Consider the following 15,071-nt stretch of genomic DNA (forward strand, 5'->3'; position numbering starts at 1 on the left):
CATCCGAAACTATGGATGGAGCGCTCGGCTCGCTGTACTGACTGCCTGAATGCTCGCGTCGTAACGTAACACGTTATGAAATGCTTCGGTCAGTCTCCACCTTTATTTGTAAATGACATTTAGTAAAAATTAAGGGTTCTACATTTTAAGAATATATATATTTTTTATAACATATTTAGCGATTTTATTTATTTTGCAGTCTTATATTAAGTAATTTCGAATCCATATTTAAATATTAAAATGAATTCTTGAGACAAAATTGCACATTTTATATACATGTATTATATATAATTATGTCCATGTAATGTAATGTACATGTATTATATATAATTGTCCGCCTCCGTAGTGTAATGGTCAGTACGCTCGGCTACCGTTCTGGAGGTCCCGGGTTTGATTCCCAAAGGGGGTAAAATAAATATAAGTGATTTTTTCACTGTAATATTTATTCAATATTACCATGGACTGGTACCTGAAGCGGAGGGCTGATCACCTTTCCTTCATGTGTAAACGATCAAGATAACACTGCGTTTATATGACACAGTGCCCTATGCACCATTGGGGTGCGGATAAGGGTATATATATATATATATATATATATATATATATATATATATATATATATATATATATATATATATATATATATATATATATATATATATATATATATATATATATATATATATATATATATATATATATATGTATATATATATATATATATATATATATATATATATATATATATATATATGTATATATATATATATATATATATATATATATATATATATATATATATATATATATATATATATATATATATATATATATATATATATATATATATATATATATATATATATATATATATATATATATATATATATATATATATATATATATATATATATATATATATAAATATTTATATAATCGATCGAGATAACACTGCGTTTATATGAAGCAGTGCCCTATGCACCATTGGGGTGCGGATAAGGGTATATATATATATATATATATATATATATATATATATATATATATATAAATATTTATATATATATATATATATATATATATATATATATATATATATATATATATATATATATATATATATATATATATATATATATATATATATATATATATATATATATATATATATATATATATATATATATATATATATATATATATATATATATATATTAATTACACATATATATCATGACGCATTTTATATTTAGTGAAACGATTAGGAAATGCATTGCTGAAACAACTTTCGACGACAACTTTGCTTACAAACTTATTTCGACCATGGATATCGCCTGTCAATTTGGATATAGAAAAAAATAATAAATTAAGTACCTTTTTAATACTAGTATTTTGCTATTTCGTAAAAATATATAGATTCTAAATCTTGTTTTAAAAAAATGATTTAAAAAGGAGTGAAACCCAAACACATTAGGTATTTGATAATTTGCTCTTATCATCGTCTTTCAATGAGCACAAGGAAGCTTGGTAATTTTTGATAACTTCCTTTTTTGTCTTTTGATAGTCTGGATCTTCCTGGAATGAGGAGGCCTTTTGAGTCTCTTGGGTTGTTCTACAGCTCTTTAATTTGGGCGAGTGGGCTATTCTGCTCTTGACATTATCCCCGAACTCCGAAGACAGCTTGCTCACAGCTTCACTCTTGCTCGGCACATCCCTGTTCTCTGGTATCGCATCCTTGGAGCAGACCTTCAGACTGCTAGCGCGAGAAAAGCAGCGATTGTGTGACCTCTGTTTAGAATTGAACAGGCTAATGTCAAAAGATATCTTTCCGTGCTTTTTTTTGATCGACAAGAAGTCACTTTCGCTGCCGAACTTGGTCTTGTCACTTTTGCTGGTTGAACTGAATGACATTGACTCCGAACTGCCTCTCTGGGTATCGCTCTCACTATCAGATAACTTTTTGACTCGTTTATTTACACCTTCATTACATTTACCGCTTTTATTACAGTCTTTAGACCCGCAACACTGTCCGTCTTCACTCTGTGATTTGGAAAAGCTACTATATTCTCTTGTTTGTAGAATATCGCAACCATCTTGAGTTCTATGCGTTCTACCGGCTTCTGCTTTATCTTCCAGAGAAAAGTCTTCTCCCATCGCCGTGGCGAGTTCTTTTTCCCATTCTTCTTCTTTCATTTGTCTCTCCAGCCTGATTCTTTCCATCTCGCGTCTCTCCAGTTCTATGTAGCGGTTATAAGTTATGAACTCCGGTACAATGTTGGGCATGGTTTGTTCAGCCGTCGGAGAGTTCTGAGAATCCTGGAATGAAAACAAAGATAAATTGATGATTCACATTTTAGGGATATACAAGTATGATACCATATCGCTCACTCCTTTCAAGAACGTCATAAATAAAAAAAACTTGATTTTTCAGGAGAACATTTTTAAAGTTTAAAAATATAATACAATGTATTAAAAATAAATATCAAGCCACTAATTGAACTTTTAACTGTGCAACAGGTTTTTTTAGGTAAAACCTGAAGGTTTTTTCTCCACTTGAAAAATATTAAGTATGTTTGAAAAAATAATTAAACCATACCTTTTTTCAAAATGCAAAAACAACACTTTCTGCCTTGTAGCGGGTAAATATTAAGTTAAAAATATGCCGCTTTTGCTGGAATACAGTACATTTTCAGGGCATTCCGAAAACATGCACAACTGAAAATTGACGATTTTTGATTTATGACGTTCTGGAAAGGAGTGAGCGATATGTGAACCAGCACACATACCAAAAGTTAACTCAACTTTCTGACATAGATGATGAAAATTTAAAACTCCATAAGACCGTATTATTATTATTTTAACTTTGAGATACAAGAAAACTTGAAACACCTGAAATATGGATCTTTGGAATACCAATGGTTTAGATAGTAATAATCCCATATAGACACAACCAGTGTATGGATATAAAATATAGTACAATATACACATGCTATAAAGCTAGTTTTTATTATTTAAGCCAGAAAAATGTAAAACGAACATCATAAAATATATTAAAATAAAAATAAATTTAGTTCAAGTTCAGAGAAGCTAGTTTTGGAAATGTTTTTCACATAACGTGGATACTACTTTTGAACCATTCCTAAGGTGTCTGTTCTGATAAACTTTTACTCATTATTAGCCGTTAAAGTGCTGCGATTTTTCTTGTATGTTAAAATTGGTGAAGAATTTTTGAAAAAATTGGTCCTTAGAAAATATTTTTCTCAAATATTGACCGATTTTAGTATTTTTTCTTGGTGTTGGTGGAAAACGTGTCAAACTACTCACATGACACTGCAACATAGACCTTCGTATATTAATGTAATGTGTGATGGAGAGTAAAATGATAACACATCGCTCACTCCTTTCAAGAACGTCATAAATCAAAAATCGTCAATTTTCAGTTGTGCATGTTTTCGGAATGCCCAGAAAATGTACTATATCCTAGCTTACTCGCTACAGGGCAGAAAGTGTTGTTCTTGCATTTTGAAGAAAAGGTGTTGTTTAATTATTTTTTTAAATATATTAAATATTTTTCAAATGGAGAAAAAACAGTCAGGTTTTACTTAAAAAGATCTGTTACACAGTAAAAAGTTGAATAAGTGGCTCGATATTTATTTTTAATACATTATATTATATTTTTAAACTTTAAAAACGTTCTCCTGAAAAATCAAGTTTTTTGATTTATGACATTCTTGAAAGGAGTGAGCGACATGTGTTATGTGTTTGGGAATTCTTACCAAATCCAGACTGCCGACCTGCATATCCCGTATGGACTTCTGTTTGGCTAATCTCTTCTTCTTTTTGTGTAGAGGTCGAGTTTCCACAATCATTTCTTCCAGCTCGAACGTCGGATCGCAGTTGAGATGATCCTTGGGAGGACAGAAACTGGGCTTATAGCTCTTCTGGAACACTCGTTCATATTCTAAGTTCGCCATTGCCGGAATCTTTTTCATTTCCTCTAGTGACGAACACCTCCCTCCAGGACTGACCGACAGCAACTGAAAATGATTTTGAAATACAAATTATTGATGGGCGCTTCAGTACTCATGACAATAAAGGTGGGGGCTGACCTTCACATTTCGTCGTAACGTAACATTCGCGGCGAGCATCCGACTTCGGATGGAGCACCCGGCTTGCTGTACTGACTATACGAATGCTCGCTTCGTAACGTGTTACGTTATGACCAAATGACTCCAGTCAGTCCCCACCTTAATATTTACACATTGTTTACGGTGTGTACATATTTGTGCATTATGTATAACCTAACCTAACCTAACTTGACTTAATTTGATCTTTTTTTTGTGAGTACAAGGGATCTTGCATCCCTTATGTAAGTGCGACCATATTAGGTCTATTGTGATCTCCTTCTGTATCACAGCTCACTCTCAAGACCTACATGTGTCATGTAGCTTACGACCTGTCTTAGTGGTAAGAGCTTCACCTCCTCGGAGTCCAGTAGTGGTCCTCCAAGGATGTGACTTTGTTTGCGAGTGAGTGCGTCACAATTATAGAGAATGTGGATTGGTCTTTTGTAATCCTTCATAGAAAATCTATGCAAAACCTATAAAATCTATAAAATGCATACTGGGGAGTCTTGTAGTACAATTTTTGTCATGTGTTTCCTCAGTCTGCGGTGTCCTGTCAAGATCCTGGTTAGGATCCTTATTTGTTTTTTGCTAAGCTTTAGAGCTTCTGTGGTGAATTCCCGCGAGTACCCCATGATCAGTTCCTTTGCATGTTTCATTCCTGAGTTGTTGGACCAGATCTCCAGAGCCAAGGGCTCTTGACCATGGCCTAGTTTTTTAGACTAAACTTGATAGTGCTGAGTGTCAGTCCGCATATGGGTTCAGGGCCCATTGGCGGCCTCTCAGCACCAGTTCTTGCAAGTTTATCGGCAGCTTCGTTGCCTATGACACCACAATGCCCGGGTAACCAAACCAGCCTTACCGCGTTTCTCTCACCCAGGCGGCTTAGAGCCTCTATGCATTCATAGGTTAGTTTACATCTTATCTCAACGAAGCCTATGGCCTTAAGCGCCGCCTGGCTGTCCGAGAGGATGTAGATCGTTTTTGTTTTAGTATGATCGGGATAGGTTCATGTGGGCGCACACCTTTTATTTTAATCTTACCTAACCTTGCAAATTATTTTGTTTTTATTTAAAGGATATTATGAACACTTACCAAATATATGCACAGCTTGATATTAAAAATGGAAATACTAAATGTGTTCCATATTTTAATGTATTAAAATCATAGCTTGACATAGACTAGAAGCAAGCACAAAAATGAGCATGTTTACATGCTAATCAGGGTATTAACAAGGTTTATGACCTGTCATAGGCTGGTAAGTGATCACTATACACACGTGTAATCTTTACTATTGTTAACCAGTAGACATTATAATTAAGTTAAAATAAAGTTTAATTTTAATTATAAAATGGAAAATCACAAATTTATTACTTCATATTTAATCATATAACTTTATTTATTTATTTCAAAACATATTACATACATAAATCATATATACATATAATATTCCCGATGAGTAATTTCTATTTCTCATTTTGGGACATGGGATTAAGGTTAACAAGACTGGAACACAAATAATAATGTAATTTTTTTTTAAATAACCAAAACTAATACTAATACATGACAAAAAAAAAAACAAAAACAGACAAAAAACAATAAACAAATTAGAAAATATAGAAAAATGAGAAAATATAAAAAAAATCATAAGGAAGGAAATATGACTAATCACTACTTTGCATTAAGTACCTTCTCAGATCATTTATTTTGGATTCCCGTATGGGTTTTATTTTATATATGTCAGGCAGCTGGTTAATTTGGGTATAGGCAATATAATTCAAGGACCTTACTCCAAATTTAGTTGTGTTTTTAAAAAATAGGTTTCATATGTTGTTTTGATATTCTCGGTAAAATGGTGTCATCAACTGCAGAGTAAAAATAAAAGTGAATATTTAAAACACCAACCCTCTTGATGAGTTCTGCCAGCTGCTTGTCCACGGCGGAGGGGATCCTCAGGGGGGCCGCGAAGAGCTGGCGCACCTCGGCCACCCCCGTCTGCGAGTGGATGTCGTACGGCCTCTCGCCGGTGATCATCTCGAATGCCACGATGCCCAGCGACCACCAGTCCACCGGGAAACTGAATACCAAACAGATCAATAGATCTTGGTTTAGTGCAAGGGTGGCCAACCCGCATGCAGCCCTCCGGGTGTCTACTTGCGGCCCGCGGAGCATTTCACATATTTTTTCTCTAAGTGTATATAAAACCACCAAAAGAACATTCCACCGTGCGTAGTTCGTATTATTTGGAAGTATTTCAGTATCGTGACAATTTCAAGACCCATTTAATGACGTCAAGTAGTAAAGACGTTGGACCAAAGAAGAGAAGGGTAACAGAAGAACAAAATAAGTTTTCAGCTTATTTTCAGCTTATTTTAATTTAATAAATATGTTTGATTCTCATTTTCGTTGTATCCTCAATAAAATTTTCAGTTGTGCATGTTTTCGGAATGCCCTGAAAATGCTCTATATCCCAGCTAAAGCTGGCATATTTTAAACTTAATATTTACACGCTACAGGGCAGAAAGTGTTGTTTTTGCATTTTGAAGAAAAGGTATTGTTCAATTATTTTTTTAAAAATGCTTAACATTTTTCAAATGAAGAAAAAACCTTCAGATTTAACCTAAAAAGACCTGTTGCATGGTTAAAACTTCAATAAGTTGCTTAATATTTATTTTTAATACATTTCATTATATTCTTAAACTTAAAAAAAGGCTTTCTCCAAAAAAATCAAGTTTTTTGATATGTGACATTGTTGAAAGGAGTGAGCAATATATAAACACACCTTTGTTAATTTATAAAACAGTTTGTTTTTTTTCTTCTAAATAATCTAAAATTATTATTATTACGTTTGCCTGGTATGTTTTATTATTTTCATGTAAACGTCAAATGATTTTTTACCCGGTGGAATAAAAGTTTTTAGAAAAAAATACGACGAAACAAACAGCCCATCAAAGCCGTACTTAACCGAATATTTATGTACGAGAAAATGTTGTTTTATGCCAAAGGACAGGCAGGAAGGTATTCGGGGTTGAATAAATTATTTTAGTGTCGGGTAAACTGTCTTGTACTGAGATATGGGAAAGGAAATATATTGTGTGACGTGAATCTCAAATTCGGGATGAGTTATGCAGAGGTACGTCTAGACCAGGGCTCTCCAAACTTTGTAATATTAGGGCCATACCGATTGCTCCACTAATTTCTATGGTCCAAAACCATTTTAAATTTAACAGTTGTATGAGAAATTATTCTTTAAAATTAAGCGCATAAAGAATGTATACAGATTCATAAGCAAATCACTGATAGGATTTTAAATCCACAAAAAATTCGTCCGCAACTACAAACTATTGTTAGTGAAAAATCACAACTACATAAATCTCATTAGTATTTCATATATTCAAAAGTTTATATGTTATATTTTTAATTCTTTTGTCTACCTCCATAGTGTGATGATGGTCAGCACGCTCGGCTACCGTTTTGGAGATCCCGAGTTGAATTCCCAGGGGGAGGGGTCAAATAAATATAAGTGATTTTTTCACTCTAATATTTATTCAATATTATGCTGGACTAGTGCCTGAAGCGGAGGGCTGATCAGCTTCATGTGTTAACGATCAAGATAACACTGCGTTTGTAGGACGCAGTGCCCTATGCAGTATTGGGGTGCGGATAAGGTTTCGAAGATTTTTCATTTTTGGTTGGTTGAAAAAAAATCATTTATATTTTAAATATAATATATCTACACTCATATACATACAAAACAAATTAATTTACTAATTCAAATACATAATTATTTTTTACTGTTGCAGAAACCTAACAAAGCCACCTTTTGTGCCTTGTCGATGGAATTCTTTTTACGAAGGTTTTTATTTTTTATTTTTTTTATCCTTTTTAACACAACATAAACACAAAAAAATAAAAATAATACGTATAAAAACTACTTTAAATTTACACAACGTTGGCTTTTGATCATTTACCCATTCCTTTATTTTACCTTTGGTCCATTTTTTTTGTTTGCTCTTTTACCTCTTAACATTACTATCCTTAATTAAAAATTTAACTTGTCATTAACTAGAAAGTAAATAAAACCGAGTAACTATCGTTCTGTGTATTTTTATCCCCTTATCACAACAACAATAAGGCATTAGCAGTCGCGGGCCGGATCGATGACACTTTTCACTAACTGTCATGGGCCTGATTGATGACACTGATCATTAGCTGTCCAGGGCCTGTTTGGTGACACTGGTCTTCAGCTGTCATGGGCCTGATTGATGACACTGGTCATAAGCTGTCGCGGGTCGGATTGATGACACTTGTCACTAAACGTCGTGAGCCTGATTGATGACACTCATCATTAGCTGTCTAGGGCCTGTTTGGTGACACTGGTCTTCAGCTGTCATGGGCCTGATTGATGACACTGGTCATAAGCTGTCGCGGGTCGGATTGATGACACTTGTCACTAAACGTCGTGAGCCTGATTGATGACACTCATCATTAGCTGTCTAGGGCCTGTTTGATGACACTGGTCATCAGCTGTCATGGGCCTGATTGATGACACTGGTCATCAGCTACCGCGGGACTGGTTGATGACACTAGTCATCATCTGTCGCGGGCCGAATTGATGACGCTGTCTGGCCGGATTTGGCTCGCAGGCCGTAGTTTAGAAACCCCTGATCTGGACCGACCTCCTAGACCTCATGAAATGCATTATTCAAGGCGAACACGCTGTCGCAAATATTATTTCTTTGTAAAAACTACATAAAAATAATTTACTTAGTGTATCTCCTCATCACAGTAAGCAAAAAGTACTTACTTAAAGTACAAGTACAAGTCACGTACAAGTCATAGTTCATATTCACACGAATATACTTGACTACCTCGGCTGTCCAAATTTAAAACACAGTAAGGGACATTTTTTTGTAGTAGTTTTTTTTTTGCATTTTTGGACTAAGTAGAGTCTACTTAGTCCATAAATGCAAAAAAAAACTACTACAAAAAAATGCCCCTTACTGTGTTTTAAATTTGGACAGCCGACCTATGAAATACATAAAAATGTATTTCTACCTAAGAAATATGAGCAAAGGGCTGTCATTTATCCGTACAGGACATAACAAGTTTTAGTTTATTATCACTTTAATATTTATTTGATATTACTCTGGACTGGTACCTAAAGCGTAACCCATAACTTTGCCTTTACATAATTAACGATCAACTAACTATTGTATAAATTTGTGCTTTGCTGGGAGGTGCTTTCTTGTTTTATGTGAAAGTAATTCTTAAATGCATATTTATCTACAACATTTTGAGTGTGTCCAAATACTTGTTCACAAAATCTGGATTATCTCCAATTACAGGAGTTATTTTCGTATTATTTTTTGACATCTCATCAAAGATGAGGAAGAATATGGAAGTCTGGTCATTTACGGGGCTGACGACCGTCATAGGTTGGTTTAAGTGATCACTTTACACACGTGTAACATTGACCAATTCTACAAATTAGTGACAACCACACTTCTCAAATTCAGAAACATTGTTATCGAATCACTAGAACTTCACTACAGACATCTATTGGTGAGATGATCTATGACGGTCGTCAGCCCCGTAAATGCCCAGACTTCTATATTCTTCTTCATCTTTGATGAGATGTCAAAAAATAATATGCATATTTATTTATTTAAACTTCATGTACAGAAAAGAAAAAAGTACATTGGCGGGCTTATTGCTAAAAAGCAATATCTTCGAACCAACAAAAAACAGACTAGTGATATCGATCAAAACGTTTGATACCATATATAGCTGTTTGCAATCAGAGGGTACATAGTACTTGAACATTCAAAAAAACATAAGTTACAAATTTACATGAAAAAATCATAAATTACCGAAGATGTATTGTGTATGTAAGGATTGTTTTAGCATATTGTAGTTTGATTGTCATAAGTTAAAATTCGTTCGCGATGTTTTTTTTTAATTGACAGTCTTGTTATATCTGTGTCGGGTTGTGGTCTCGTAGTTAGTGTCGCGGACTTCTGAGTCTGAGATTATGAGTTCGAACCCACTCTACCAAAATTAGATACCTATTTTTTTTAGGCTCACAGATATATTATGAAATTGAAGTATTTTTTTAAATAATAAAAACACTAATATATTTATTTTTTATTTATAAAAATCGATATATCGCTCACTCCTTTCAACAACGTCATATATCAAAACTCTTGTTTTTTTTTAGGACATTATTTTTAAAGTTTAAGAATATAATAAAATGTATTAAAAATATATATCAAGCCACTAATTCAACTTTTTACTGTGCCATAGATTTTGCCATTTTGCCAGATTGTGCCATTTTATAGGTAAAACCTGAAGGTTTTTTCTCCATTTGAAAAATATTAAGTATATTTAAAAAAATAATTAAACAATACCTTTTCTTCAAAATGCAGAAACAACACTTTTTGCCCTGTAGCGGGTAAATATTAAGTTAAAAATATGCCGTTTTTGCTGGGATATAATAGTACATATTTTGGGCATTCCGAAAACATGCACAACTAAAAATTGACGATTTTTTATACATGACGTTGTTGAAAGGAGTGAGCGATATGCCAAGGACTGGAATGTCCACTGAACATTCAAGTCCTTTGTGCAATTCAAACAATCGAAAAAGCAATTAATCCTTACTGGACCGTTTTAAATGTCTTTTTTACTAAACATCGATCGCTCCTCGAGATTGAAAACGATGATGTCACAATTCCGAAGCCTTTCAGATTGCAAGGGTGGATAAAATGCAAATGTGGGTTGTTCACACAACTTGTCACTCCTTGTCACTTCTTGTGTAAGTCCGCGATGAAAGAAGCGGTTCTTTGACGCTAAGTCGAGCCACAATGACTCATAAATTATGCATAAAGAGCCTCGGAGGTTTTGCGGAAAATATTCTATTCATTTGCATAATATACAAGACGGGAACGTCGAAACGAGGCATACTTACTTTTTAAACAGCGCTGTTTGGTTTATTTACTATTACAGGGGAAAATATTCATGTTAGTTTTACCTTTTTATCTTTTACCTATATTTTGAACATAACAACTTGATACCGTAAAAAAATGTAAAATAACTCCTATGTGGAGAAACCTAGATTTGTGAACAAGTATTTGGACACGCACAATGTTGTATTTTATTGACAACTGTATTTTAATGTGCCTCCTTGGTGTAATGGTAAGCGTGTTTAGCTACCGTGCTGGAGGTCCCGGGTTCGAATCTCAGAGGGCGGGGTAAAAATAAATATTAGTAATTTTACAATGTAATATTTATTTAATATTACCCTGGACTGGATCCTGTGAAGCGCAAGAGTGATCACCTTGCCTTCATGTAAGTAACGATCAAGATAACACTGCATCAATTATATGCAGTGCCCTATGCACCATTGTGTGCGGATAAGGGTTATAAGTATTTTAATAAATACTTCAGGAGATAATAAAATAAACATTCCTTTTTTTATTACTCTCAAAATAGATGAAGAAGAATATGGAAGTCTGGGTATTTACAGGGCTTATGGTGCCTGTTGAATTATTGTATCTGAAGACCATTATTATAATAAATCAACGGGTATAGAAATTTTACATGTGAACAAATGGTCTTTGTTTAGATAATCTAGAAAAATTAGAAATGAGTAAAGCAATCAATGCTTACCTATCATAAATAACCAACTAAAGTTGACTTTATTTGTCCTCTTTCTCTCTTTCAAAATTTTATTTTTGTACAAATGTCAAACCGTAGATAATAACTTTGTTTGACCTGATGATGGAATGATTATTCCGAAATCGGTAGTCACAAATAAATGTTTATAAAAGTGGTATTACACAAAATGAACGATGAATGATATGTTCTCCATATTCTTCTTCATCTATGTTGAGATGTCAAAAAATAATAAAAACAACCTTATAAAAAATAAAGTACAGTTGAAACTGACGAGTAGGTACTATTTCATATTATGTCCACAATTCACAACATTTTGAGTGTGTCCAAATACTTGTTCACAAAATCTGGATTATCTCCAATTACAGGAGTTATTTTCTAATTAGTATTATTTTTTTGCTCTAGTGATTCAAGAATAATGTTTCAAAATTGGTTCATTATATCATTTTTGATTATTTATATCATTTTCAATTTTTATAAGTTTGTCGACAAATTATTCAATTTAAAGACGTTTCTTTTTTAAAATATATACACAACGGAGTGATCGAGCCTAGATATAAGTACTCCTGTTTTATTTATAAAGGGAAGAATTTCTGCTCAATAAATAGCGTCTTTATCATCTCACCATAGATGTCTCTAGTAAAATTCTGACGAATTCAGGCACTATATTTTGCATTTAAACAATATATAAAAATTCCAAAAAATGGAGTAATGTGGTTCTCAATCATGGGTAGAATTGGTGAATGTTACACGTGTGTAAAGTGATCACTAAAACCAGCCTATGACGGTCATCAGCCCGTAAATGCCCCGACTTCCATATTCTTCTTCGTCTTTGATGAGATATAAAAAATATGTCCACAATTAGTTAAAAGTGAGTCTGAAAGCTCCGTCGAGGAAAGAATTTCGTCGGCTTAGGGACATTTTTATTCGTTTCATAAATTGACCCTTTCATTACGGCAGCCACCCCGAACCGGAGTTAAGCCTCGTTCTGTTTACGTCCACAGGTCTTAAGTAATCGTAAAACTAGCCTTGTATAAGGTAAAGTTCAGTTAGATAGTTGAATTAGGTAGTTGACTTTAGTAGTCCCCTAAGATTTCATCCCTTATTTCTAAATTAACCACGATTTTACCTTTGTTATATATATATATATATATATATATATATATATATATATATATATATATATATATATATATATATATATATATATATATATATATATATATATATATATATATATATATATATATATTGTATATATATATTTATATATATATAATATATATATATATATATATATATATATATATATATATATATATATATATATATATATATATATATATATATAACGTGATAATATTTTTCTTTGTAAATTGGGTGTAAATAATATGTAAAGTGGGTGTATAATAATAAAATAAATAATATGTTGCTTTGCAATCAAAGAAACGACAAAAAAGTTTATTCTTAATTAATCTTTACAATAATTTTCTATCTATCTGATTCTGACAGTTACAATATTATATTTTTTCTGTCTGATGTCTTTTGTTTTATTCAGTGCGACGCATGCGACATCTGGTGGTAGAACTGTTTAATGTAGGTACTATTTGTAAGTACTTAATAAAATGTATAGGTAGATACCTAGGTATTTTATTACATATTTATATATATATATATATATATATATATATATATATATATATATATATATATATATATATATATATATATATATATATATATATATATATATATATATATATATATATATATATATATATATGTAAAGTTAAACATAACAAAGTTACAACATTTTGAGTGTGTCCAAATACTTGTTCACAAAATCTGGATTATCTCCAATTACAGGAGTAAAAATAATAATAAAGGTAATGCCGAATCAATAAATAATACAATTTTCAAACAATTTAATACAATTTCTATACATTTCTACCTTATTTCTTCTTCAAATCGATTTCTATAATAAAATTATATGAAATCAAACTTAAAACCCTTACCTTAACTTATAAGTAATTATTATGGTATTTAAAGGAAAACACGTATTTTTTACGACATGAGTTTTCTTTTAAATTTAATTATGTCTCACCACAAAGTGAATGCCGAAACAATAAATAAATTATTATTATAATACACTGCTTAAATTCACTATAATTTTTTTTTTGTCAGATAATATTGTTAAAAACCATGGTTTTCAACTCCTGCCTTATGTGTGTATAACATTTTGTCAAGCTGATGATGTCAGTAACGACAAAACCTGGCTGAATATAATATGTTTTTTTATTAGGCTTTAGTCATTGTTGTATTGTTAATATGGGTTTATTATTAATTATATTTTATAATTTTCTATTGTCCGCCTCCGTAGTGTAATGGCCAGCACGCTCGGCTACCGTTCTGGAGGTCCCGGGTTCGATTCCCAAGGGGGGTAAAATAAATATAAGTGATTTTTTCACTGTCATATTTATTCAATATCACCCTGGACTGGTACCTGAAGCGGAGGGCTGATCACCTTTCCTTCATGTGTAAACGATAAAGATAACACTGCGTTTATATGACGCAGTGCCCTATGCACCATTGGGGTGCGGATAAGGGTTTTATTATTATTTATTATTACTATTGCTTCAAAATGTTGTAGTTTACGACATTTTGTATTAAAATACAACATTTTGAGTGTGTCCAAATACTTGTTCACAAAATCTGGATTATCTCCAATTACAATGAAAATGGTATTTTCTGGCGTTTCTAGTGAAGTTCTAGTGATTCATGAACAAGGTTTCTAAATTGGTTCATATATATAGAACTTCCAAGAATTTGAGTAGTGTGGTTGTCAATAATGGGTAGAATTGGTGAATGTTACACGTGTGTAAAGTGATCACTCAAACCAGCCTATGACGGTCGTAAGCCCCGTAAATACCCAGACTTCCATATTTTTCTTCATCTTTGATGAGATATCAAAAAATTGTATTAATATTTTTCAATTTTTAAGAAGGAAGCACGATATTACTATATATGAAATCATAAGAATATATATACAGAAATTACATTACAGGTGGAATGATTTTTTCGTGTTCGCCTCGAACAGTACATCAAATGGAGGGAATTGAAATACAAAAAAAGTCTTTGAAAATTCGATTGAAATATTAAGGCTTGCCTTATCGAAAAATGAAAACATTTACCGCATTTCGGTTGCGAGAAATCGTGATGTATATAATATTATATATTATTATTGCATGTCGAAAATATAATATATAAGTG

General features: G+C 32.3%; 1 protein-coding gene across 1 annotated transcript in view; it reads right to left on the bottom strand.

Moving 5' to 3' along the window:
* Nucleotides 1–1,405: 1,405 nt before the first annotated feature.
* LOC148304432 (serine/threonine-protein kinase 32A) overlaps nt 1,406–15,071 on the bottom strand; it is an 89,413-nt gene continuing 75,747 nt past the window's right edge. The window contains exons 7-9 of the mRNA XM_088268333.1: nt 6,030–6,201; nt 3,777–4,037; nt 1,406–2,316 (exon numbers count right to left, since the gene is read on the bottom strand). Coding sequence (XP_088124459.1) covers nt 1,471–2,316; nt 3,777–4,037; nt 6,030–6,201 — 1,279 coding nt within the window. The 3' untranslated portion in view covers nt 1,406–1,470. The remainder of the gene's footprint in view (nt 2,317–3,776; nt 4,038–6,029; nt 6,202–15,071) is intronic.

This window comes from Brachycentrus maculatus, unplaced genomic scaffold (genome assembly GCF_059751285.1).
Source record: "Brachycentrus maculatus isolate JH-2025_06_01 unplaced genomic scaffold, ASM5975128v1 h1tg000320l, whole genome shotgun sequence".
Taxonomy (NCBI): Eukaryota; Metazoa; Arthropoda; class Insecta; order Trichoptera; family Brachycentridae; genus Brachycentrus; species Brachycentrus maculatus.